The 28000-nt window shown below is 44.1% G+C and overlaps 2 protein-coding genes across 3 annotated transcripts; one reads left to right on the forward strand and one right to left on the reverse strand.

Moving 5' to 3' along the window:
- Window positions 1-1215: 1215 nt before the first annotated feature.
- Window positions 1216-27785, reverse strand: QRICH1 (glutamine rich 1). Of its 2 annotated transcripts, XM_056501765.1 has the most exons (12): window positions 27680-27783; window positions 26616-26676; window positions 22819-23148; window positions 13633-14649; window positions 11216-11393; window positions 10501-10655; window positions 9632-9746; window positions 8192-8300; window positions 7686-7837; window positions 6901-6991; window positions 5946-6139; window positions 1216-5652 (listed from the first exon to the last, which is right to left on the reverse strand). In XM_056501765.1, exons 3-11 carry the CDS (start codon window positions 23125-23127, stop codon window positions 5947-5949), a joined length of 2319 nt encoding a protein of 772 aa, XP_056357740.1. In that variant the 5' UTR covers window positions 23128-23148; window positions 26616-26676; window positions 27680-27783; the 3' UTR covers window positions 1216-5652; window position 5946. The 2 variants fall into 2 exon arrangements, with proteins under 2 accessions (XP_056357740.1, XP_056357741.1); XM_056501766.1 differs by lacking the exon at window positions 26616-26676 and having other exon boundaries at window positions 27680-27785.
- Window positions 24515-27967, forward strand: LOC130258467 (translation initiation factor IF-2-like). The gene is made up of 4 exons (XM_056501861.1): window positions 24515-24565; window positions 26881-26951; window positions 27059-27545; window positions 27767-27967. Exons 1-4 carry the CDS (start codon window positions 24515-24517, stop codon window positions 27965-27967), a joined length of 810 nt encoding a protein of 269 aa, XP_056357836.1.
- The last annotated feature ends 33 nt before the right edge of the window (window positions 27968-28000 follow it).

Here is a 28000-nt window from a genome sequence, read left to right on the forward strand (position 1 = left end):
GCCCAGGAGGGCCCTGACTCTGGCTTGGCTGGCACCAGCTTGTGGCACCAGCACAGTGTGATACCTGCTAGAAAACCACCTTAAAAAGCCCAGCTACAGGTGACATGGTGACATGCACAGAGAGATACTGGGTCGGGAGCCGAGCCCAACAACAGGTAGTCCTGAAGCTTCAGAAGACAAGAATGGGCCTGCTGGGTCGGTGGTGAATGCAGAGCTGGGACAAACCAGTGCTAAGTCAATTTTGTAAGTCAAAGGGAGCTGCATGAAGGATGGAAGTCAATAGGCAGCAAGGCCAGTCTTGCACCTGAGGGGAAAGAAAGGGAGAGCTAGAGTGGATCCAAGGTGACCCCAGCTAGGCGTTAGCCCCCTCTTCCCAAAGCCAGCAGGGCAGGCTGTACAAACAAGCAGTGTGAAGGGGATAGCTGCACACGGGATGGGGGTATAGCACCCTCAGGTTTCCGTCACAGACTGGGGCTGGAGGGAGGATTTTGGAGAAGAGCAGTAGCATGAGGACTGTGCCCAGAGGAGCAGAACAGGCACAAACACTGAGGCTCAGAGGAGCCTTACAGGACATAGCAGTTGGCATTTTCCAGGATGAGATGTTCCGATCTTTGCAGTTCCATTTGAGCATCAGGAAAAGTTCCTGTACTCCAGGTTAAAGAATAACTTCCTCCTCTTGGTTTGCTTGTTGTGACATTCCAGATCCAGCCTCAGAACATCAGGGACATGAGACAATCACTCGCCTTCTTACCTGCTCCCTGTAACACACTGTCCAAGGCAACTCCCTGTCTAACGCTGGTTCAGGGACTAAAGAACAGTGCTCCTGTGCTTACAATTCCCTGCTGCAGAAGGTTAATTCCTTGTTCAAAGATCAGAAAGCACCTTCAAGAAATGTGTTACTCATGTTACCCTGTAGGACACAGGAAATGTGAAGAGAGATTGGAAACACCACCTGCCAAGGACATGCACTCTTAAGTCTGCATTAGCAGAACAGAAGACGTCATGGCAGACCAAGATCAGTGTGACAGTTTCTCTACCCTTATTTAAAAAAAGAAAAGGCTAACAATGGTTTGCTGAGCCTACCTGGGAGGCACACATGGATCTGACCGGTTGTGCTACAGCACAGGCACAGCAATAAACAGGCATGTTTGGCTTCTGTTCCAACAGAAACATCAGACAAAATTTAATGGTTCTCAAACAAACTACAACAAAGGCTGCAGGGAAAAACATTTTATTTCCAAGCAGATTACAAAGAGCAGAGAATATAAGAGTAAAATTAAATTAAAAAAATAGTTGAGTGCATCTCTTTAAAATGATTTGTAGTGTGAGTTACTCACGGGGCAAAGCTACTGGAGAGTTCTGAAGGTCACTTTGCAGGATGCCAATCACATGTGCTGTTTAGACCTGGGTCAACACAGGAGGGACAGACAAGATGTATTTTGCATATAGGCTACACACTCATTATCAAGCGAGGTTTTGGGCTGCAACTGGACCCTGCCTTTTTGAGACATCCCCTCCACTTCATTCTCTCCTGCAGTTCCCTCAAGTTCTAGACATGGTTTATTGCTGCTGTAAGTGGGTTTAATCTGCCTTCCTGTTCTGATGAGCTCCAAAGAGAAAGGAGAAGCAGGCAAACACGTCTGCCATGCACAAGGTTACAGGGAATGTGACTGCAGTGCTAAGAGTAGAGCTTCAGCCACGCAGCAAAGGAAACCAGCAAGTAGGGACACAGCAATCACTTCAGAGATTTGGGAGCAGCATGTCAGCAAGACTTCTGGAAGAATTGAGATGTTCCTTAAGGTAGGAAGAGGTATAAGCGGAGAAGGGCTCTTTCCTAAGCATTGGCACCAACGAAATAGAAGAGGCGGAATCATCTGGATAAGGTGCATTCCCTGTAATGTTTGAGAGAACAGCTCCAGCAATAAGATGGGGAGAAAAGCCCCATATAGGGTGGAAGACAGTTGATATCCCACTTTAACAGTGATTTAGGAGTCCAAGCAGTATTAAACTCGCATAAGAATGTGGTTTGGCTGGACAGCTGCACAGCCAGTGTCCAGCAGCATTCAGTCCAGCAAGAGGATGAGCAACTACAGTGCCAGCAGTCCTCCACCCCCTGTACACTCAGGGTGCTCTTTTCTACCATCTGGATCTGCTCTTATCACAGCATAGGAGGATTCGAGGCCTCATCCCTTCTATGTATGCCAAGGCAGACAGTAGCCCTGATGCTGAGAACAAGACAATTTCTGCCCTAGCAGCAACAGTGCAGAAGAGGATTCTTATTTAGAGATCAGATTAAGTCTTTTTGTATTGCCCAAGGCTGAAGAGTTCAGGAACTACTTCAGACCTTGTGACCCCTCTGAAGTCCAGACGTCTAGGGGTGAGGCAGCCAACAGATGAGAGCCCTATGAAGTTCTGAGGCCATTCCCTTTATACACTGCTCTAGACAGGAGTGAAGATCCACCCTATAGTCTGCTCTCTGCTGCTTCAGCTGTTACCACTTAAGAGCAAATGCTTGACCTCTTGAAAGCAAATGAAAATCTAATGGTGCTGTGGACACATGTGTAAGAGGCTACAAGTTTCCTAAAGAAAGCAACACTGTTAAATGTCAAGAGCTTGGACAATATATGAGTCTCATGTCAGAATGTGAGGTGCTTTACAACAGTCAGTCTCTGCTTTCTACGGTTCCTTTCATACCACAGTGACAAGATGAGCACAGTTCAAAATCAACAACACACAGTCTCTATCTTGACTTCTCAGCTCTATTTATTTAGAGATCGATGCATTTTCAGCCTGTCTCATACAAGGCATAGGGCACGGAGAGTTCCTGTCAATATATACACGTATACAAGAGCAGTACAAGCAGTTTGGCACTCTCAGAGCCAAGGGGGAATGCCCTTTAAGCAGCAGTCAAGCTGGTTATAGGAAAGTGTTAAAAAGCAATTTTACATGTTCAACTGGGAACATTTCCCAGAATGTGGATAGCAACTCTAAGCCACGGCACTCTTCTGTGCTACTCTGTGCATGTCTTCCTATGAGCCCCTACAAGGGAGCAGATCATGTTCTTCACTATCAAAGAACATAGTATTTATATTCTAGAAATACTGTACCTTTTAAACTAGCTCCAGAGAGACAGACTAGAAGCCAGATCCAAGAAAATAATCCTTAAGTCACAGTATATCGATTGTCTCTAAAAATAGGGAATGAAGTTAACACAGTGGACATTCTGATGAGACAGTACAGAACAGTGCAGCAGTCCACTTCTGCATCAGCAGATCCTCTCCTATGTACATGCGGACAATGAGAAAGGAATGGAAACACTCCAGTCCATCAGAACAAAACCAAACATCAGGAGATCTCCACAGCTCATCATGTGCCTAGCTTCTCTGTTCTTAACCAGTATCCTCCAAGGAGAACTCTTCCCCCTAAAAAGACTTGAGATCATCTTGCAGTTAGTAGTAAGGAGAGTGCACAATCTAGAATTTTAAGGTAACATGGAATTTTGTTCCCCCAGAAAGCTCAGCTGAAGCTCCTCTTTGTTTCCAACCTGCAACTGCCCTAAAGTTCTGTCAACTACTGCAGTTTCTATCAATTTTAAGTGTTAAGAGGTGGCTCTCAAGGCTGCCCAGTAAAACAACTGGTACAGTGTGTATCTGCCAGATTGTTTAATATCCACTCTATTTCTGATGAAGACAGCCAAGGCAGCAGGCCTTCCAACTCTGCTCTGATGATGGGACAAACTGCCCAAAAGAAAGGGAAAGCCACTCTGTGCATGCCTCTTGGGCACACCCTGTGTATGTTGCACATGCAACTGCTTGGAATAATAGGAGCCTGACCCAACCATGCCCTCAAAGACTTAAAAAAGGGCCAAAGATGTACATGTCAGTCACTAAGATATGGTGAAAGGATTAGAGGCTTCTGACAGCTGAAGCAGTACTGGTGATCCCAAGAGTCACCCTAACAAGGCGGCAACTGCTGGCTCCCAGCAGACAAACTGAGGTAACAGTACCTGCTGCCAGCCCTACACCCACCCTAGGTACCATCTTCCCTGCTTACCCACTGTGATCTGGGCACTGATCCCAGGCTGTTTTCCTCTGGCCTAGTTCTGAGGGCAGACACTGAGCTAAGAGTCTAAAACAAAGCAACTGTGCATTGCTACTTCACCTCTCTGCACACAATTTTGAGTACAGAGTCCTGCAGAGGGAACAAACTGCTCATACTGACAGCAAAGTCAAGCACACCTGCTTCCTCAGGAACAGCAACATCAATATGAATCATCAGAGGCTTGGGAAGTCTCTCTAAGCTGCACACCTCAACACTGCTCACAAGCACAAAGACAGGGAACATTGGCTACTCTCATCAATTTACACTCTGCACAACCAACAGAGAGGGCAGACCTTCCTTCTCAATACAGATAGGTGCTGGACAACAGAGGCTTCAGGAAAGTTGCTTGCCTGTACACAAGTTTATGTTCTTTTACTGTAATATATAATTAAATATTTATCTGTTATTTTGGAACAGGGAAGGGACATGAGGTGGAGAAGCAGGGAAGACAAGTTCAAGAAGCAGAGTAATTTCTCTGCATCCAAGAAGCCGGTGGCACAAGTAACAAGCCTGGCAAGTGATCTCCCATTTCAAGCAAAGTTGGCTACCTGCTGGCTTCAAAAGAGCAGACTATTTGTTAATGATATAAAATACAGCAACCATTTAAGACACAGCAAGGCAAGGCTACAGGGCTGGGGATTATGGTCATGAACGATGCCAAAAGCTATACAGCTGTGTTAAAAACTGTGAAAAGGCTGTTAAACAGCAGGAGTAAGCCATATGCTGCTCCTGGAAGGCCTTTTCCCTCCACTATCCCTCCATCATGCTGTTGTTGTGATGCATTTGAAAAGGTGGAGAGAGGGGGATTTGCCTCGTGTTAAAGCCACAGAACATTAGGACAGTCTGATCTGATCTCACAGATCCCATGTTCCTAGCCTGGCACTGAGCTTCCATCAGCAAGCAAACATTCAGGTCCTTCAACAGAAATGTATGCCCTTCTACCTTTCTAAGTTGTAGGGGTGAAAGAAATCCAGCAGAGTTGAGCTGGAAAGCATGAACAGGGATGAAAACAACCAGTTTGCATACTCATCTTTGTATATGACCCCCCCCACCCTCACAGCTCACTCTTCCCCAAATAAAGACACATTGTTCAATGGCATGTTGAAAAGACGTGCTCGTCATTCTTAATAAACAACTAGAGTAAGAATACATAAGAGAAACAGGGTGGTATCTTTATATGATACACAAGTGTATGTTACAAGAATTCATCAGGCACAGAAGCCTCAAGGTTTAAGGCCTCAATGTTAGGCCAAAAAAGAAGAGTGTGGTAAAGTTTGTACTTTTAACATCTAAAAATGTCACTTAAAGGTCTGAATAGAAATTGTTGGTTTGTTTTTTTTTTTTTTTTTGTATAAATCATAATTGCAGTTCACTCTCTCCTCTTTCTTCCAAGATAACAGCAAATTAACGTCCAAGCACAAGAAAAGAAGATGCCTGCCTCTCCTCCACTGGCTGAGCAGGTCCATCCATCATTCTGTGCCCTCTAGGCTGCACGTACTCCAAGGAGACAGAGGCCCCAGCCAACCAGGCCAATCCTGTAGTTCATGTTTTCTACATCATAAAAAAAAACCCAGAGTCAACAAGCAGCTTTCCACAGCTCCCAGCTTGCAGGGGATATGCAGCCTCCAATGGTTCCAACAGTTTGGTGTGTTGGGTAGGATACACAATGGGTAGGTTTTCCTTTAGATTCTTTTAAAGAGAAGAAGCCTAAAAGGGCTTCATAACTACACCAATAAAAAACCAAAAACTTAGGCATCTCCTTTAGTGTAAAAGTCTGTACAATTTCTCTTTGCTTGTCCCTCCCCCATCACCCTGCCCCACCCCATCTGAGCCATGAAGGATGCCTTAGTGCATGGTGCTGGCATTAGCCACGGCAAGAGCTTCCTGAATCTCTCGTATCACCAGGATCCGGGTGAGCATCTGCTCCATCTGCTCTCTGCTGATCGGCTGGATGGAATACCAGATAGGGCTGTTGGGGGCCACCACTGGCTCCGGTGTCAAGTAAAATGTGTCATTCCGGCCTTTCACACTCTGGGGGCTGTGTGAGGAAGATCAGAAATAACCAGACTAACAAAATGTCCTAGAAGAGAGAGACCACCACTGTCCTCACCCCAGGCTTCACAAATCCTGACAGTGACCATCTGGCTGATGACATATGAAGGTACAGAGTTACATCTAGGGGCAACATTCATCCCAAAGTTTTAGGACATCCAAGGTTAAAAAGCCATGGTGAGGACTACAAGAAAGTAGTTTTTATTTCACACTGGTAAGCATAACACACACATGGCTTTAGGGGTCTTTCAGAGTGAATAAAGGATTTTCACATTCAGGCTACCTGCAGAACCATCTGTGCAGATGAACCATTATATTAAATTTCAGAATCATCATTATTTAGAGATGAGTCCTTTGAGGCACCCTCCAATCTCCATAGCAAGTCCTTATTTTTCAGGAGCTGGTTTGAATAGGACCCTAATCCTGTCTTCAGTAGTGGATGCTTCCAGATGACTTGCAACCCACAAGCAGAAGAATAAGTTCATGCCAACACAGCAAATGTCCAAGATTAAGAGCAGCCAGTTCACAAATCAGGATTTGTCTCTTAAATACCCCAAAAATTCAATTTACATGCAATCAGAGTTAATCCCACTCTCTCACATCACCACCCCTCTTCATTTAAGCAAATTTATGGAAATACAGAAATTGTGCCAGCAATATCACACAGCACTGAAAACTGGCCAGGCACAAGGTGCAGCTCCCCAGTCACAGAAGACAAGCACCGTACACAGAGACAAGAGCTCTCACCATTTGAAGAGGTAGAAGTCATACAGCTTTATCGGACACCTCAGGGGGTTCTCTGGATTCTCGGTCTGCTCTGCATACATGTCATCTGTAACTACAAACCAGCCCCCCAGTTTGTCAGACACTCTGTGTAAGCACAGCACACTGAGCAGTACCACAGAGCCTCAATACTACAGCACTCTGTCACCGTACGAGAGCTGGCAAGAGACTGGCAAGAGATATGGTTGTTCTAGGGCAGAGGTACCTGGCTATAAATGCTTAAAACATTATGCAGAGCTTGCTTTATCCGAAGGCTATTGAAGATCACAATCCATCCATATCCTTCTTTCCATTTCTCCTCTACCAGTGCACAAAATGAAGGAAATCTCACTACTGAGACTGCAAAGCCTCAGTTGCATCCTGTGCTTTTAAAAGGATAGATTGTACTTACATAGGAATTCTGTATGAATTCACATGAATCAAGGTAAGATAAGCCCTCCCAAAGAATTTTCTCCATCTCTTCATAAGCACTTACACCCAATAGCCTCTTTGCCCACAAAAAAAAATTAAAATTAAAAAATTATCCTTACTTCTTGCTAAGTCCCAAATGCCTCAGGTAAGATATGTCCCCAGGGTTATGATCAGAAGATTCTATCCTCTCTTGGATAGAATGAATGGAAAATGCATATTGACAGGATACAGGTAACTGGCAGAGCCTTGGATTCCCTACCTGCAAACATCTCCAGGTTCATCCACTTCTTCAAGCCCAAGTAAGTAAAATATTCCCAAAGAAACCTCCTAGACACTACCTTTCTGTCCTGTCTGGTGCATGCCTGGAGCCTTCATATAGCGGATACTCGTGCTTTTGTCCTTGGGATTAGAAGGGTTCTTCTTGGTCTGCCTCAGCACCTTGGAGAAGGCCAGCTTCATGTGCTGGTCTACTGTTTTCAACAGGAAGTATCTGAGCAGCAAGAACAGAACACAGGACACTCAGAGGTAAGCAAGGAACATAGTCTCAACAGTAAGGTAGTTATCTTTAGTCATCATGAGCAGGCTGAATCTCAAACCAACCACTGAGCTAAGGACTGTTCCAGCAGCAAAGCATACAAAAGCTACAAGTTGAGTCTGCCCTCTGCTAGCTCACTTCCTTGTTATACTCCATCTTCTTTGTCTGATGAAGCTACAAGTGGGCTCTGTGTGCAGCCATTTGAAACTCATGATTTTGCCCTATGCATTGCAGCAGTTCCACACCAATCCTGTTAAGGCATCGGAAGTTCTTTAATTCCCCAAGATTCCCTATGACCTGAGTACTTACTTTGTATTAAAAAACATCAATGTAGTGAGCAAGGTGGAAGGGGAGTGAGCTCCAAGCTGCTTACACTCCCACAGCATCTCTTCTGTTACATGACTGGAGAGGATGTAACCTGCAATAATCAGAAGTCAGCATTAGAAGCAGCAAGAAGCAGCCAGGGGACAGACACAACATGAATACAGGCAGCATTTTACAGTCTGTAAGTACTGGAGAGCATATAAATCTTAACAGAAGGAGGAAGAGGAGATTCTCACTAATGTCAAAATTCAGTGCTCTGGAAATAACTTTTTAAACAACAGAAACAGTTAGGAAACACTTGTACGTATCCATCAACCTCTAGTTGTGGAAAGTATCCTTGTGCAACATGCCTATACATCCCAGCCCATAGAGAAAAGAATATGCACTTAAACAGCTTTTAATTATTGGTTCGACTCCAATGCAGATGCTCTTAATCCAATAATATGTGAGAGCAGGCAGGCCAAATCAGTTCTTGGCCCACAGCTTCAGTCAGCATGCAGTGCCAAGTGATGTATTTGGACACGAGTAATCCTTTGATATCAGATTTTTTTTCCCCTCTTTGTGTAGAAGAAAAAGACTACACTCCAAATACACAGATAAACAGAGAAACAGACAGCAGTATGAACTCCAAGGCTCGTGGAATGTCAAAGCACTGATCAAACAGCTAAACTGAAAACAAAAGGATTCTAAAACTCATGGTGCTACTTAGCCATCTAGCCTGTAACATCAGCTACTTTTCTGAACATATGCAGTAGCTTCTTCACTGATGTCCAAACATATCAAAGGGAATGAAACAATGAGAAATCAGGTTTCCATGCTCTGAAAATGCAATTCTTACCTAGTTCTCATAGAGTTCTCTGTGAAAGTCTGTCTCTTCTGGAACTGCTCCCCCCATCCCTGTTGCCATGAACTCCTAAACATGAGGTTGAACTGCAACTGATTGCAGCACTGGAGGCTTTAATCACTCATTTGTTTTTTTCCTTTGACACTCAGTTGGTCCTGCAGACAGTATCCACCTGGCTACACAGCACTATGACAGTGCTATATTCTCTCCCAAAGAAACAATACATATTAGAGGCAGGATGTATTACCACTTCAGATGAGGAAACCTGATTCAAATCAAGGATCAGCTGGCTGCCAAGTAAGCCAACTCCATGATGCTACAAAGTCCCCACAATGTGCCTTCTGATTGGTGACAAGTGACAGACAAATAATGCTCAATATGACAGTCAGGGTTAGAGCCTGACAACTGCTGTAACCCCAACATTCACTGCAAACACATTTTTTTCCCTGACCAGCATTAGCTAGCCTAGGGATGTTACATATTTCAAAAGGGCTTTTATTCAGAATACGCTCATGCTGTAGGTTCAGTTTAAACATTAAAAGCTCTGGAAAGTTTTAAAGTTCTTAAACAATAGCCCTTACCAAGAGGTGAAACACGGGGCTGTATGTCCTTAAGAACTTCATGCAGCCATTCAGTGAACCGAATATAGTAGAGATCTGAGAAGATGTCATCAACTCGGCCATTTTCAAAGAGATACTGTAAGAAATTCACAACACAGGCCAGTACAGTGGGAACAAGTTTGTCCCTCAGACCAAACCTCATCCTAAGGTCCCACACCCTCAGTCGAGCATTTTACAGCACAGCACTGAAGACTAATACAGTTTACTTGAAGAGTGAGGACTCTTGCACCAAGGCCAATAAAGGGTAGGTAATCTCCATTACTATCATGGGAATGCCAAGACAAAAAATGGAAAAACCATCTTACAGTAAAGCTGACTGGATTTCAGTTTTTATTTCATGTGTAGTCCCTTCAAGTTATTTCACAGGACTACTGGACACTACTTTTTCAGATTAACAAGTATGCTCAACATCCCTGTTTAGCTGTGCTCCTGCAGCTCTTCCAGAAAGCTCATACTTCCCACAGCACATAAAGCTAAGTTCTTGCCTGTTAAAGCTTCAACTAGATTTAGGTCTTGACATTGCCAACTTCTTCAAACATCATTCAAACCCTTCTCCCCCCACCAAAAAAAGTTAAATGGATTTATTATTTTCACTGTGATACTGAACTCAGTTATTCACAAACTTAACTCACAGATGAAAGCATTGCTTGCACTAAGGACAGACAAGTCATCTGATGTTTTCCAGGTTTTTTAAGCAAAGATACTTTTTTCATGTAAAATTGTTGGGAAGCTTAATAGAAGCCTCAGTCTCAATTTTTATAACCAAGAGTCCCTCTACACATGCTGACAACATGAACAGTTCTGCAGCACATAGAGCTGTACCATCCTACCTTCTGAATACACAGGAAGATATAGTAGAGCACATCTGGATCATAGGGTTCACCATCACCATTCCGAGCTTCTCGTGTCATTAAGCACAGACCATAATTCAGCTCAGCCACAGCTGAAGATATGAGATCTTCCTGGAACCTCAGCAGCTGACGCCCTGGAAAAGCAAAACAAAGCTGTATTATTTCCTAATATTTCAGGAAAGATTTCCCACATCTCTATTCTATATGGCAGGCCCAGCACTACCTCATTCTCCCTGTACAGTACAGTAAGTTGAAATAAATCCAGATCTTAGGCTATAAGAAATACCAAAAGATAGAACAGGCAATGGTTTGATAGGAAGATCCTCTGCCCTACCAAATGCATGACTATTGCCTTGGTTTACTATGTCCCCAGTGAAATGCTGCCCTGCAGCAACAGGAAAACAGCAACTCCATGACTGTTCTACCAGCCTGCCCATGCAGTCATGCACGTGTCCATGCAGTGCCCTTTTCTACTGCCATCAGCCCAGGTGCTCAAGGGGGCTCAGCACAGAGCTAACACACGTCCTGTGGCGATGGGAATACACAATAATTAGTACTGCAGAGTAAACTGAAATTTAAATTTAGAAACAATCACTGATTAAACAAATTTTTTCAGAGCAGTAAACACCTAACATTTTAGTAATTCCTAATCCTACTTGAAAGGAAACAAAGGCCATGTTGTCATGACACTTACTTCCAATAGGTGCTAGTCTATTTTGGGCTTCTTTTTCCAGCTCTGCATTCTTGGTCTGTGCCCAGCTTTTCCATACTTCAAGACCTTCTTCTGGCTTCAGAGAGTTTGGAAGCAGAAGTTCAGGTGAAGTCTGCGGCTGTGGCTGCTGTTCAACTTCAGCAACCTGAACAGTTTGAGCCTATGAAAGAAAACACTTCAGTTTATATACACTCTTCAATATGCAACAGTTGGACAAAAAACAAGAATCCCACAATACCTGTAGCCCCAGGATACCAATCTTCTGCAACACTCCCAACAAGAAATTAATCCAAGGAATGCAACTTTTGCTGTCCAACCTGAACGGCTGCTCACAAAAGAATATTCTATACTCCAATAACTCTCAGTTTGAATGGACAGATTCTGTCTTCAGCTCACTTGTCACTCTGAATCACCACTGATGTCCATCTCACTACAAGAGCAGCCCACAGAAACCAACCTCTGAACAGGAAGGTGCCACCAGCTTTATTCACCACTGCTTCTCCACACCTAGACTGCCCTGAGGAAGGTCCTGGGTACAATCACATACCATATACCACTGGCATCCCTCCCTATCCAGACTCTCTTCTTTAAGCAGTACATAACAGGCACACACAATAAATACGTTCTGTTCTTATCATCAAAGATAAATAAGATTAATTCACTTGTAAAAGCTATAAAGCAGTAAGACTAGAACACAGCATCAAAATGTCAATTCAACTGCAATACAGTGTTCTCAAAATACCAAATACTACTAATGGCGACTAGCTACCATTGTGTGAAAGTGACTGCACGACTTATTACAGACCTAAGGCATTTCCAGACCCTTTGGAAACTTACTCTGCAGTGGGACCAAGAATTTCCATCGCAAACTGAAACTTATTTGTCAGGAAACACCAATTTAAAACCTGCAGCATGCCCTCCAGCTGCACTCATTCTGCACTCTTCACTACAGGTTCTCAATTCCAGGCTAGAGAGTCTCATAGCTACCTCAATTAACAGCTTTACAGACCTTAGTCAAACTCTCACTGGCACCCTGAATATTATAGAAATAGCAATTCTTGTATCAAAACAGTTTTACTTTTTCTTTCCTAAGAGCTACTAGAAAAGCAGCTTTTCCTTTGATACTGCTAAGTGCCAATATCAGAAGAAGTTGCTCTGACAGTACTAGAGACTGCATAGAGACTTTTAATACCTGTACCTTACTTAGGATAAAAGAAACAACAGCTTAAGAGACAAAGTCTGCAAAGTCTGCAAAGTCTGCAAAGACTCAGACTGGAGTCTTCCAACTGCCTCTGGTTGGTTTTTTATTCTCTGCATCAGCTCTTATTAGCTTTTTGCTTATAAACCCCCGCAGCTACAGCATGTAGCACAGCTGCAGAGACTGACTGAAAAGGCCCAGTTTTAATCAAGGCAGATGACAACTAAGTTGTGAAGCAAGGCCTCGCTCTGCCTTAGAGTCCAAGAGTGAATTGACACCTTGTCTTTGTAGGAGCCAGGACTGAGCCTCTGCTTTCCTCCAGAATGCTGCCACATTACTCTCCAGAGAGCTGAAAGCTCTCCAGAACCAAGTTCCTCCATCAGCCCAATCCAGTCTTCTGTCCTGACCTCACAGACACCTTGTCCAGTGTGAAGGCTGGACATAGTCTGATGTAAATCTCCTGAACTGGCAGATGCTTCTTAACAAACTTGTATTTTTCAGGAATAGACCAAGATTGCTGCAACTTGCCCAGATCCCCTAGAAGCACAATACCAGAGGACAGGACAGGGCAGGCAGGCAAATTCCTTCTCAGTTTAACAGTTTTGAAAGGGTCAACTCTCAAAAGTGTGATGTTCACCTCTAGTAGCTTTATTGCACCCTAGAGAGAGAGTACATCCCTCCTGGAATTGCCTGTGTATTTAGGGGATTTTATTTTAAATACCTTATGTACCCTAAAGTACACTCGATCCAGGAATTTTGATCGCAAGTCAGATTTCAATACTTTACCAGGCACTGGATCTGCTGTGGACTCCACGTACAAGACAAAGTAACTGATAACAACTAGTACTTATTAGCACACCTTATTTGGCTGCAATTATCCCTGCCTGTCCACTGAAACCCCTGGAACAGCTCAGGAAAATACTGCAGATCTCAGAATACCCACTATGAACAGTCTGGCATTCAGTATGTATTTATTAATTTTTTAACACTGTACTTTCCTTTTTGAAAGTTTTGAATCCTATCACTATGTACCAACATTATCACATGAAAGTCTTATACCCATCAGGAGTCAAGTCACATTCAGGCTTCTGGGACAGATGCATCTCTGCTTCCTAGACATCAGCTGTCTGTTGGCATGCTCCCTCTCCACATTTGTAAGTTGTTAATCACAAACTGAGACCAAGAGGCAGTTTTAACTTACTGAGCAAGTGACTTGTAGCTGCTGCTGCTGCCCCTGCTCTTGGGGTGTGGGCTGCTGCTGTTGTTGCTGTGGGTCCCATATGTGCACTGTTTGTGCTGTATTCTGGTATGTCCCTGCCACAGCCTGCACTGCCACTGGAATGTGGATGTTGCCATTCATGAACTGTGCTGGAAAGATCGAATTAGCAAGAGTCTGCACCACTTCCTCATGAGAGTTCTTCACTACTGAAGTACTTCCCACCATCTTATCCTTGTCATCTTCCAGCTTCACTGTAGCCAGTGTTGTGGGTGAGCCACTAACATGGACGGCATTGTAGGCCTCCTGAGGGATGGCAATGTGGGTTATGTTTTGCTGCTGAAGGTCACCACGTGGTTGAGCGGAGTAAACAGGGATGGTCCACGTCTCTCCAGTGGGGCTAGTAATGGTCCCAGTGGCACTGTACAGGTGGGCACTGTCCACTGTTAACAAGTCTGGCCTTAAAGAGACATAACTTTGCTGCTGGCCCTGAGGAATGGCCAGCACTGTGGCAACTGGCTGCCCTGAAATAGCATACGATACAGTAATAGGCATATCCACTTTACGTTTCTTCACTGGCTGAAGGACACTGGCAGAGCTGATCCGCCTCTCTCCCTCTCGTGGGGACCCTTGTTGAGAAGGTGGAGGTGACAGTGCTCCGACTGTCTGGATCTGGATCTGCTGGCCACCAGTAATGGCCTGTCCTGCCACAAGCTGGGCCTGGATCTGCTGGTGCTGTATGTGTTCCTCCTGTAGCTCTGCAGCCTGGATCTGCTGGGCAGTCTGCACATGCTGCACTTGGATCTGAGCTGCCTGCAGCTGCGATGGGCTGGGGCTCTGAAGAGACTGACTCTGTATTGTCTGGGATGCCTGCTGCTGTGCCTGGCCCTGGATCTGCACCTGGACCTGTATTGGCTGCTCGGAAGCCTGGTGGACAGAGAGCTGCGGAGAGAGTTGCTGGGCGGAGACCTGCTGTGGTGACTGCTGGACCTGGACCTGAACCTGCAACGACACAAGCCACCAGTCAGAGATCAGAACACGTCAGTGATTCAGCAGAGATGGTCTGTCACTCAAGATCTATGCTTCACGTCTTTTATGCTCAATTTTGATTTCATACATTAATCCATTAGTAAAGATTTCAGGAAAATGAAATCAAGTTATTCTAGAAGTCCCTGGTTGATAAGAGTGATACAGTAGATATGTTTGCTCAGCATTGCACATGATTCTCAGCACAGAGAGAACATCTCCACCCTCAAAGCTCTATGGGCTCAAGCCAACAGATTCCATCCTTGGAATCTAAGAGTCTTCAAAGCTATTTGCATTACTAAAATGTTACTTTAGAACAGGTCTTGCAATATCAAGACTTTAAGGTCATTCACATTACAATCACAGGAGCTTGCCTCATTCTTACCATGCTCTAAAGATTGCTTTACTGCTGCCCACCCCAGTCCCAAGACGGCCACAGGATCACTTGCTGGCGACAGGCAATAAGAAATATGGGTAAGTTGAAACCAGCACTTGGCTCTTTCCTCATAAAGCACAGGAATATTACTTTGAAACCTATCATTAATAGTAACGCTACTCAAGCAGATGTAAACATAGAATGTGGCAAGTTCAACCTCAATCTTTGTCATGCATTAACGGCCGATGCTGCAACATGTTTTTCAAACTCCAGTAGAATTTCTTTGGCAATGATAATTAAAACAAACCTTTTTTTCTTATTTACTTATTCAAAATATTCCATTATTTACTTTATTGTCCAAACTACTCTGTTACACCTTCTAGCTCACGCACTTAGATAATGTTGAATAATACAGACAAAATCTGTTGACTTGATTCCAAAGCAGTTCCTCTTATCTTAGAGAGAGAAAAAAAAAATAATAAAATCACACCTTCTCACATTAATGCTCACTTGTCCAAGGTCACAATATCTAGCAGTAGTCCAGCAGCACAATGAAAGCCAGCAGTCAAAGGTAGCCCCCAGCACAAATTTCAGGTCTCAATAGCTTCACATGCCTTGTCCAGACACTTTCTCCATGTTCCCTCACATTTACACAGACAACTTGTTACATTTGCCTTGTCCTAGAAGTGATATCCCAGGTACTCATGACCATCTGTTTCTCCAGGCTTCATTAACACTTTATCTTAAGGGAGGGAATTAATTACTCAACACCTCTTTCTGGAGCCAACACAGACTTATTTAATTGCAAGACTGTCTTCCTACTTACAGTTCTCCCACCTTTTTCTACCTCTTCCTGGAGCCAGGCATACTAATGCAGCATTTGCACAGACAGAGCACACCAACCACCCTGACGATACCAAAAAGAACTACAATGCAGGCCTACAAAATCTCACTTCCCAGCATCACTGCTAAGAAGTCTTGAAAAATGTTAGGGACCCATGTACAGCCAATTAAGAGCTGCTAAGGAAAAACTTGGGGTAGCAAAATGCCCCACTGGCAGGCCAGATTTGTAAGTCACCTCCTATTAAGAATTAGTTTAATTTCCAGGAAGAATAGGGTATAGTTCCTTCTGGGAACTCTGTGCAATATACTGTAATCTGATGACATGGTGACTCTATAATAATTTCCTGCAAGGTAACAAGAAGCATGTGACCTTATGTCAGCATGACAGTTTAAAAAGCTGCATCAATGAGTGATTCGATCAGGCAGTCAATCGAAAAAGATGAACTCACCTATGGGATGTTTCCTCAGCTCTATTTGACATCATTCTGCCCTGGAGCATGAGTACTGCCCTGAGCAAACAGGCCCAAACATGGATCCCAGGTAAGGGTTCAGGTTAAGAAAGTCAGTTGCAGTCACACTCCTAAGGCAAGAATTCTCCAAAATATTTCACTTTAAAAATCCCTAATATGGTCCTTACTATTAATTTAAGTCTTTGTTCAAAAGATTACCTGCAAGGCAAAGGCCAAAGATTGAACAAATTATGTTTTACTGCACTGATATTTTCAGTTTCACACAAGAAACATTTGCTTTATCTGCTAGGATTCAAAATGATGTTAGGAAGTAAATATGTCACTTGTCCTGTAATTCTGTAGTGTTTCCAGATTTTCCACAGTTGACTAAGAGCACCTTAAAAGCACCCCCACCTTCTTACCACAAAATTTTACATTACAGCTTCTATGAGTGCTGTAACATATAAAGGAATGACCTTTTTTTTGCTAGCAGTAAGAATTCAAAGTCTCCTCCTGCACGGAATTTTATCACCTAAGTGCAATTAGAATGGTAATGGAACTGGTTTAAGAAAGAGACATTGTCAGCAAGAGGCACAGTCTAAGAACAAATGGAACAAGACAGCATTTGCTCCCTTCTGCTCTTGTAAACAGACTTTCAGTTTGAGGGGACCTCCACTGGTCATCTAGGCCAAATGCCTGACCACTTCAGGGCTTACCATAAACTACAGCATATCATTCACAGCACTGGCTAAATGCCTCTTAAATAACACAGCCCTGGGGCACCAACCACCTCTTGGAAGCCTGTTCCAGTGTTTCACCACTCTCTTGGTAAAGAAATGCTTCCTAATGTCCACTCTAAACCTCCCCTGGCACAACCTCGAACCATTAACCATTTCAGAGCCCGAGCCTACAGTGTTTGAAAGTCATGGCAGCTTTCACCACTTTCAACAGATGAGCAGTCACACCTTGAGGTCCTTCAAAATCCTCATTCCTACAACAGGGACATCTTGCTACTGCTTACACCCAAAGAATGAGTCCAGACCCAAACAACATGAAGTCAAAGTCCAGAATCACTTGAAGCTCTTCATGTTTCAAACTGCAGACACCAGGATTCTGACTAGAGAGTGGTCCTATTTAAAAGGATACTGAAGCTCTACCTGCCACACATTATGCATCCCCTGTGAATTACACATCCATTTTTAACAACTGTATTTTGCAGTAGATCCCTATTTTCAAGTAGGTTGTATCCAGGAGTCCTACAAGCATCCATTTCAGATTTATAGGCTTTAACCCAGTCTGAGACCAGAGGCTTCTTAGATTGACCTCATTGTTCTTTTTTTCTTCAGATAGCAAGTTAGACAAAGAATTACACTCAGCAACAGCAGATGACTTTATGAAAGACTCTGTACAAAGGGGAATGTTTTAAATTTACAGGCCAAGACCAACAGGGAGGACTTTAAATCTTCACTTTATGCTGAAGATTAAAGCAAAAACATGTTATGCTGGCAATTCCTGGGTTACTGGCACAAGAAAGGAACATGCCAAGTTACCAGCACTGAAATACTATTTATTGCCAAAAGTCTGGATCCAGCAGCATGAAAGAATCACCTCCCAGCAGGCTACCATGACACAGAGAAACGCCTTTTCACCATAAAGCAGCTGGAAGCTGAATCAAGTACTAGCTGCCTAGAAAATCAAAAGCATCAGAAATCAACCCCATATCGTAACAGGAGGGCAGAACTAAATTCCCTTAAAGGAAATCTTCTTTTCACATCAAGCCCAAACACATATTCTGTCCTGAACAGAGCACATGCAAAGAGTAAATAAGTAACCCCAGGACTATGAGACATCTGAACCCTGGTTGCCAAAACTTTTTTTCTTAATGGTTGATAGACAAACTTCCAAGTAGGACTCATGTCATGTCTGCCCTGCATGGATTCTCTACCCAAAAAGGAATCAGACTCAGTTGTTTCAGAACTGCAGTTCTAAAACAACTGAGATTTTCTTTGCTTGTTAATTCTTTCATCTGCAGACTGACTGGATTATCTAATATTTCCTAAAACTTAACTCTAAAAGAGCACATATAGCAACTCTTCCCTGCATGGATTTTTTGATATACAGCTTGTGCTAGAGCACCTGACAGGCTCTTATAGGCATCTTTTCACAAAGAGATCTTGGTTTCTGAAGATGTATTTAAACCAGCAAGCAGTAGTACATACCAAGAACAAGCCTGGAGACGTACTAACATGTCCACACTACACCTTCCAGAAGACTATTATTTCAAACTTAGTTCTAATCTTGCCCACCAGACAAGTCTGACATCACTAAAACACAAGACTGCATCTTACAGCTTAGTTTTATCTGGAGGGACCCTCAAATCACAGGCTCCAAACCTACAAGAGGTAAGAAGGGGCAGGTGGCCTACTTGCTGCAGGAAGTATGCTCCAAATACCCCCAGAAGTAATGTGGGTGCATCTCAAACTTCCCACACAAAGTCAAATACTTGGGGGAAAAAAAGTGAGAGCATGAGAAGAGTAATCTCAGGTTTTTTAGCCCAATTAAAGGACAGAAGACTTAAAATACACTTCCCTCAACAACAGTCCTAAGCTAAAGAAAGTCCAGCACTAAAAACTAACACTGTAACAAAGAGCTCCTTCTAAAGTTACACCAGAAAGTGTACATGCAAGTACAAAACAGATATGAAAAGTGTAAGTGGAAAGTGAAAAGACTGATTAGTGAAGGAGCAGGAAATGTCAGAACTTTTTATTTAACTACTTTACAGAAAGTCCTCTGCTATCGAAGTAAACAAGGTCTACGGGAAGGGTACAAGTCAGCTTTTCAGAACAACTGCCCGACTCTCACTCCAGGATTTTTCTCTGCTCATTCATCAACATCAGAGAGAGAATTCCATCAGCTAAATTAGGCCTTGGGTGTGTTTAAACAGTTACAATATCAAGATTATGCTGTCAGGCTGTACACTGGAGAGGCATTTAGGTCTAAGTTAAAACATATGAACCAAGGCAAAACAGCTTACCTCTCCAACAGGAGCCTACTTCAATATACAAGTAGATGCTACCTCAAAAACACCACTCTTGACTATAACCACTCTTCAAAATGTCCCACTCAGCCCTAGCAAATACTAATTAATACCTGCTGCTACACTAAAATCACACTGGCGTGTTTTTCAAATGTAAGCAAATAGAAACTCTACCTCCAAGCTTAACTTCAAAACTAGGACAGAAACAAGAGGAAGGTACATCCATCAGAAGCAAAGATGCATCCTGTGCAGAGATAGAAATAAGACTTTTTTCCTAAGCTATTTAAGGGTATCTTTCCCCGCCTTGTGTCATTAATAATGTCTAGCCTCCAATAAAGGTCTGAAGTCACAGAATAGATGGAACAGTAAACACATAAGGAATTGAGCAATTAGAAAGGTACAAGTATAAACTGAAAGATATTTTACACAAGCAGTTCTGTGATCTTGCTCATATGTAGCGACCTCCCCTCAAGCCCTGCCCAAGAAAATCTTGCCATCTAGATATCAGACTGTTGATAAAAAGCTGAAACTGAGAATTTTCTCCACACACCGTAAGCAAAGATACTTTCTGTCCTCTGATATTCTTTTAGTTAAAGCTTCTTGTGTAAGAAGCACAAGAGGGTCGCTGACCTCTGCAAAAGTACCATATTTGGGAAGCAAGTCAGCACTAAACACCTCACTGGCATCATCAATTCGATGGCCTCAATACACAGAAACAACAAGCAACAATCTCAGCAAAAGCAGAGCTGATAAAACTCTTACTTGACCGAAGCAAAAGAGATCTTCCCCGTCACTCCCTGATGCACAACAAGGTGTAACACCTTGACACACTAAACTCCTTCTTAAGGTCACTTATGGCACCCCTGTGATACTGGGCATGGAAGGAGCTCCAGGACACTTGAACTGTTGCAATGACCAATGTACATAACCCAACAGTTGCATCCACTCATCCTCTAAAATAAACATTTGATAAGACTTTGTTGAACCTTTTAGGCAAGAAAACCTTAAGGTGACAAGTTCTTCTAAGAGAAAATTTAATTTGCCTGAATAAATAAAAGCAGCAAGCAGTCACACACATTCTGTCTTTAGCTGTTCACAGCAAGTAAAATCCAGGATGAAATCTGAGCACTGATCTCTATGATTGTAAGATCATCATCAGCACTTGCAACTGTGAGGTCATCTGACTGGTCATACTGTTAATCACCTTCAGCAGCACTGTCACACTGCCAGACATAAGCACAGTCATTCAAAGGGTCTTCTACTGATTTGCAATTGGATTAGCAAGAACTAAACAGATTACCAAATCAAGTACCAGGATGACAAGTTTAATCAAAAGCTAAGAGGCTTCGGCAGATGACCAAAATTCATAATACAACACAAGCAGTATTTCAGCACAGGAAGCCAGCTGGATCGGGTGCCCTGCTATGGTGGAACACTGTCACTCCCTAGAGTCACAACAAAATCCAGCTTTATCCGAAAGATGTGCTCTGCCACAGTGACAGTGCGGAGATAAGTGAACACTAGATCATGGGTTTAGCATAAATTATGTCTCATTAAGAAATCATGAAAGACAGAAAAACACTCTTGCAAAGGGGTAAAGACATTCTTCTCCACCCAATTCTTGCAGAAAAACTAAGATAATACTGAGCTAGCTACTCAAGTACACCTGAGTTTAGCTGTACTGCTGATACACAAAAGCTGCAGCCATGTCTAGTACCAAATGTGCCACTTAAAGAGAGCAGCAGGATAGGCAATACAAATAGTAAAGATGGTCTGTACAGATGGGAAAGCAGGTGTCTAAAGGCAGAGGAATATCAAAAACAAGAAGAGAGCAAACAATATTCTTTAGGAAAGCTGTTGAAATCTTAATTTTCATGAGAAGCTTTTCACATTCAGGGTGCAAGTCATTCAGTTCAAAAATTGGGAACCAGTCTCTGGCAGCAACTTTATGCTTATTTACAAGAAGGTCAGGTTATATTTCCCTGAAACATATGATATATGACCTCCCTCCCTATCTCTGTTACTAAAAGACTTGCAATGGTCAAGCCTGAACATTGGGTAGTTCTGAAAAAAGACAGCAAGTAGAAAAAAATTAGAGGGGGGGGAGAAAAAAAATTTCCTTTTGACTTTTACAATTCGTTTGGGGGCTTTCCACATCTTCAAAGCTGAGGCATTCAAAAGCCAACCCTCCTACCTCTTCTACCGAAAAACAAAACTTCTTCCAGAAAACACACTAGCTGGCAAAACCAAACCCACTCTTGATCAGCTTTAATAGCCTTATGCAGAGATCCAAGTCATGCCTGAAAGACTTCAGGCTCTTCAAAAGCCTTTCAACACAAGTTACTGTAGGGCAACAGGTTACAGAAGTCCCAGTTAAGCATTCATTTACTCAATAGAGAGTAATTGGAGACAAGTTACCAGTGAAGGAGGTAAGTTTGTCTTTGCTGTAGGATAAAAACAGCAAGCGAGCTGTTGGCACAAGTCCACTGCACTGCAGCAAGTACACACTACCTGATCTCCAGTCATTTGTGACTCCATACCCTCACTTATTGTAATTAAAAAAAAAAAAAAAAAAAAAAAAGCTAACAGCTTTGCATTCTGCTACAGAAACCAGAAAGATTAATAGCTCAAGTGTATCAGAATCAGAGCTATAGCCAGAGTTCAGCTGTTTAGAGACATATAACAGAAAAACCTTAGCAAATGCCCTGCAACCTATGAACTCTTCAAATTACAAAATGTATCTGAGGACAAAAGCAGTTTCCTAAGTTATTAAATTGGTTTTTTCCCTCTGATACTGGATTTGCTTACTTGATACCTAATAAAATATCTAATGTAGTATCTACTTTAAAAAAATCCAAAACAAAATAAAACTAAAAAGCAACTCCTTCCACTGTGCAAACAAACAATCTACCTTGATGCATACGCATCCTTTGGAATTCCTTTCCTGAAATGTATCTTCCCCTGGTTCATATCATATGCATTTCTCCCTCACTTAAAAGCCAGTTTTCAAGAACAACTTCTAGAATGTTTAAGTAAAACTATTTAAAGATTATTGATTTTATTAAGAAAAAAAAATCCTTAAGGCAAGCTCCAACCCACAGCCACCCTGAACAATCAGAGGGGGCTGGTATTTATAGAAGTTTCAGAGCACAGCGCTTCAGGATTTGTGTACATGCCAGAACTGTGGACCAATAGGTGACACCACTCCACTGCTATGTACACGGCTCCTTTGACAGCAGAGCTCAAGGGAGGCACAGTCAAGAAAGCCAATTTACTACCAAATTCCTTAAATGAAAGGGAAATATTGCTGCTCTATATAAAGTTAATTTGCCCTGCCTCTTAAGTACTTGTCTGAGCCTTAAGGTTAGACAGCAGCTCTGAACACTACTCCATCAGTTAGCAAGTCATATATACATTCAGAGATGATTTCAGATGCTTACCTGGACTTGCTGGGGTTGCTGAACCTGTATCTGCTGCTCAGGCTGAGTTTGTTGTTGGATACTGGTTGTCACAGGACAAGCAAGTTCAAGCAAAGACCCAGCCACCTCTGTGCTGTCCGTGTAAATGCAGTTGCCACCCTGCTGATACACCATTGTGGTGGTGGCTGTCTGCTGAAACTCCTGGAGAGCTTCTGGCCCCTTGGAAGCAAGGGAGTCTAGAAACTCCTTCATCCTGTGCTGGGGGATCGTTCGCGCCTTCACACGGATGTATTCTTCAAAGGAAATGGTATTCTCCAGAGAATTATTCATATTGCAAGGTCCTCAGGGTTCCTTAAGGAAAGAGAAAAAAGTCTTAACTACAGCACTCCCTTGATGCAAGGATATTCTTAACTCCAGTAACTAATCTCTCATACCTTCATAAGTACTTATGAAAACTGGCAAACATGCACAGCCAGATGCCCAAGACAGATGCTTTAGTTTTATGAGGTATTTTGTGCTACTACACATTTCTCAGCTTAACCCTTGGCAGCTCAGGGAAGTCTGATACCCAGGTGTGACGACTTCTCCTCCCAGAGCTCACTGCCATGTAAACTCTCCTAGCCCTGCACTTCACGGAGACCAGGCAAGTCCTGTACCAGACAAATCCAGTCGTACATTCCATTTGTTTGCAGCATGCACTGTTAGTGAGAGAGGGTCAGAAATCAATATCTGCGGCCCTGCTTTGCAGCCACAGAGGTGGGAAACCGAGCAGTGTGTTCTATCAGGCCGTGCAGTTCTATTCTAGGCAGCTAATGGGAAGCACAACAGAAGAGCAACAGATGCAGCATTCAGCTCACTGCTGTTATGACTAGGACAGCCTCATCGATTTGAACATAGCAAGCAAAAGGAGAGCACTGGAATCGAGATATTTCCTCAAACTAGGAACTACACACATGGAGAAGCAGAGCTCTGGAAATGACAAAGACAACTGCAGCATCAGTTCTTGATCTTTTAATATAGGAAGAGGTTAACATGAAACATGCCACGTGTGAAGACAAAAAAAAGACAGAAAAAGAAGTTAAGATGATCAGGGCGGAAGTGAAAGCAAAGACAAAACCACCACCATCAAAGATGACTCCACCTGAGAACGTCAGACAGCTCTAGGGTATATTCTGACAGCATTCTTCTCTTATTGACTTATCTTGTTTAAACCCACAAATTGTTTTTGCAGTGAGTATACTGGTTATTTCTAAGGCACTAATTAGCCTTGATAGAGCATAAATACATTTGAGCTATAACATCACCAGATACTGAGATAGTTGTGAAAGATGTGAAACAACACAAGATCAGGACTAGAAGAGGTGATTCAGCACTACTAGATCAAGCTGCATAAAGGAGGAAAAACAGACAGATATCACTATGTACATTATGACTGTAGGTCTAAAGAGAATAGGTATAAAACCAGAGCTTTAGGTATTCTTTCAGCACGATTTAGCAAAGTAGAACTGAGACAGGGCAATGGTTGAATATAAAACTGCAAAAGCCTGCCTGTGTGAAAATGAGAGTTAACTCTAGGCTATCACTGGCACTGAAGTATACTGCACAAGTCCAGTGCCAGCTATCACCAAAATCTGTGACAGCTAAAGCAAATGCTAACCCCTCTTCACTGTTACGTGACAGCAGTCCAAACATACAGCTTTTGTTTACATGAAGGTTCATGGCTAGTGCATTGGACCAGGCTCGCAGGAGAAAAAAACTAGTATCAAAGGTAAGTGGAACACACATGAAGCAACTTGTGCTCTATGGTTTCTGAAGTCTTTAAGACACATTTTTTGCTGGATGAGACTTCTACAGAAGATATTCTGCATGTTTAGTAAAAAAACACCAGATAATGGTGTTCACATAGCAAATCCAACAGCTCTGCAAATATCAGCACACAGAAGCTCCTGCAGAGCTCACATCTGGACAGAAAACATTCTTTCAGAGACACCAAACTCTCAGAGTTTTCAAGCCAGCTTTGAGTGATAGAGCCAATAAAACAACTCACCTCTCCAGGAGCCACCCAAGAATACTCTACACCTCTACAGCACACATTACTAACCTCTTCCCAGGTGATCATACACCAAGGGTGAAACCAAGGGAGAACAATGATGTTAATGCATCCATAGGGACTCAGGACTCAGACAAGAACTACAGCAGGCACACTGAAATGTGTTTTGTGTTTAACTGCATGACGCTCTGTTATATACTCTGAGGCTGGAAAACAGATTTTGAGCAATTAACTTGGTGTAGTCTTCTGCTTGGAACTTTGAAGAATTTGATTTCAATACTACAGCAAGGCTTTCAGAAGAGAATCATCATTTTCCATGTCCACCCTGATGTGCACTAGCAGGGAAGACTCTTCTGAAGACTAAGCCTCAAGGATGCCATGCAGGGATCCCAGACATGAATGCCACAGATGTTCTTTGACAGCGGGATCCCAGACATAAGTGCCACAGATGCTCTTTGACAGTCAGCTGCTGATGAATTGGATGACCTCACCTCTCCCAGGTGCTCCCTTCCTGCTCCTGCATTGTTTTTTATTATGTTGTAACTCAAGAGTAGCTATTCACCTTCTGTTATTCTTGTCAAAGGAGAGAGTAGGGAGGTCAGCAGGGTCGCTGTTTCCAATGGGAGCTCTTAGCCCTCACTTCTACTCTTGAAAGTCCAACCCTTCTTTCACAAGCTGCATCATTCTCCCACATAAAACACCAGAAGCCAACAAGAAACCCAGAAGCATAAGCAGCAGAGGTCCACCACCAAACCATCACCAACCTCTTCTGACCACCAGGAAGCAGAACAAAGCAAGTATTAATTTCTTAAATACAAATCCTTGACCCTGGTCAGCTGGTCCATTTCAATTAGTTCTTGTTAGCATCAAAATCAAGAGCCTACTAGGCCAGTCTTCCTCTACTAGTAAATCTTCCTCTCTCACAAACTGTCAGAAGAAATCTCTTTCCTTCCTTCTACCATGGAAAAAAAAAATCCTTTACATTTTCTTGAAGTTACTATATTATACTAAGAGCCACTAAGCCGAGCTCCTGCAGTATTCCAAGGGCCAGGCATGGACCAGAGCCTCACCATAATATGAGGCATCTGTTCTTGCCCCAGAAGAGCAGATTTTCTTTGAGTTTTCTCTACAGCTGCTGTTAGTAACAGATCCTGTAGGTAACAGTGTCTCCCAGAGTCACTCATATCAGTTTTAAGGCTGCTTAGGATTATTTAACTAAAAGCACTGAACCACCCAAAACAGCATTTCAGAAGACCCTATACAGCAGTAGAGGTACCAGATTCAGAAAAAAATTCAGAAATGTAATGCTGCAACCCCAGAAATTTTACTTATTAAAACTAAACCAACTTGCATTTATGGAAGAAAACCTCTGTAAGGCTCCAGGGTGCATTCAACAGACTTTTGTAGGGCAACACACACAGCTTGCTGCTGCAGTCACCACTTTTACTGTTAGTTATTAAAACACACGAATTTGTGCATTCCATTTATCCCACAGACACGCACTGGAAACTGCAAATGCCCACTCTCACTAGATCTCAGCAGCACGTTTTTAATATTGCATTTTAAAATTTAAAAAAGAGCATCCAGGCAGTAAGTTTCTCCAACAAAAGAAGACTATTCTCTGTGCAGCTTAACTGCATTTTTTTCAGGAAGTAAGTTCAAGAAATTTTTTGAAGATTATGAGCACATACGGTTAGTTGATAAAACTTAGACTGAGGTTACTGAAAACACACACACAACTTGCAGCATGTGGACAATCTGGACTCACCAGTCACCATGTTGCATGTATTTCTGCTGCTCTTGTCCTGAGCTCTTAGACTTGTAACGTTCTGGAGAAGACAGAACAAAGAAGCCCTTTCCATCCCCAGTTCCTCTTTCTTTATTAAGTCATTTTATTTTTAATATTCCATTTTATATATTAATATTCCATTAAGAAAAAAAAATCAGGAAACAAATATATTATCATCCACGCAGCTAGCAACTCCTACTGAGGAATTGCAAGATGCCCAATTTCTAACCATCGTATCCCTCAGCCTGGTGGTACTGAGAACGACTGTGTGAGCAAATCTGTCACAGAGCGCCGTGCGGCGACAGGCGCGGCACGGTGGGCAACACGGAGTTATTGGCAGACAGAACTTAGAACAAGGCAGCAGCAGCAGTGACCGCATCCAGAGGCAAACCCTCCCCCCCCCCCGCCCCCTTCCCCCGCAGGTGTCCCGGTGTTGGCCCGAGAGACAGCCAGGAACGCTGCGGACCGCTCGACCACCCAGCCGAGACGAGGCGAAGCTCTGTATTTAGGCCCCGAGACCGTGGGCTGCAGCTCAGCCTGTGTCCTGCCCAAGCGGGGACGCGGAGCTCATGGGGCTTCCCCCGCCCGCGGGGACCCGGCACTGCCCCAGCCGCTCCCGCCGCCTTTGTTTGTCGGCGGGGCGGCCGGGCCGGGCCCGCAGGCGGCGCCGTGACACCGCCTCCCCCGCCCCCCCGGCAGGAGCCATGTCGGGGGCTCCGCGAGGACGGGATCGCCGAGGGCCGCGCACAGGCCGCGCCTTCCGGTGCCTCGCTGCCCGGGCCGGGGGGGGCGACGGGGACGCGCCCGGTGCACCGGGGGGAAGAGCAGGGGGCGCGCCCGCGCGGGCCAGGAAAGCGCGCGCGCGCGCGCGCACGGCAGGCGGGGCCGCCCCCTCCCCCTCCCCGCCGGGCCCGCGCCGCCCCCGGAACCGCCGCCTCCTCCTCCCGCGCCCAAAGGGAGGCCCCACCCGGCTCCGTCGCCGCCGCGCACTACCCCGGCCCGCCGGCCCGGCTGCGCCGCGGCATGACCCGGCCCCGCCTCACCCCGGCCCTGTCGCCGCCGCCGCCTCGGCCCCGAGTCTTTTCCCCTCACAGCTCCCTGGGCGCCATCTTACATTCAACCCCCTGCAGCCAATCACCGCGCCGCCCCAGCCTCGCGAGAGCGCGGCTCCCAAGCCCCGCGAGAGCTCAGCTCCTAGGCCCGCCCCGCGCCTTAAAGGGGCCTGGCCACGGCGGGGCGCGAGGAGGGTGCGGCCGCTGGGGGGCGCCCTGCGCGGGGCGCGGAGGGCGTGCGGCCGCGGTGACAGCGCAGAACGCAGTGGGGACACGTAGGGACAGGGACAGACCACGCGTAGTCGGGATACC

The sequence above is a fragment of the Oenanthe melanoleuca genome, chromosome 12 (assembly GCF_029582105.1).
Source record: "Oenanthe melanoleuca isolate GR-GAL-2019-014 chromosome 12, OMel1.0, whole genome shotgun sequence".
NCBI lineage: Eukaryota > Metazoa > Chordata > Aves > Passeriformes > Muscicapidae > Oenanthe > Oenanthe melanoleuca.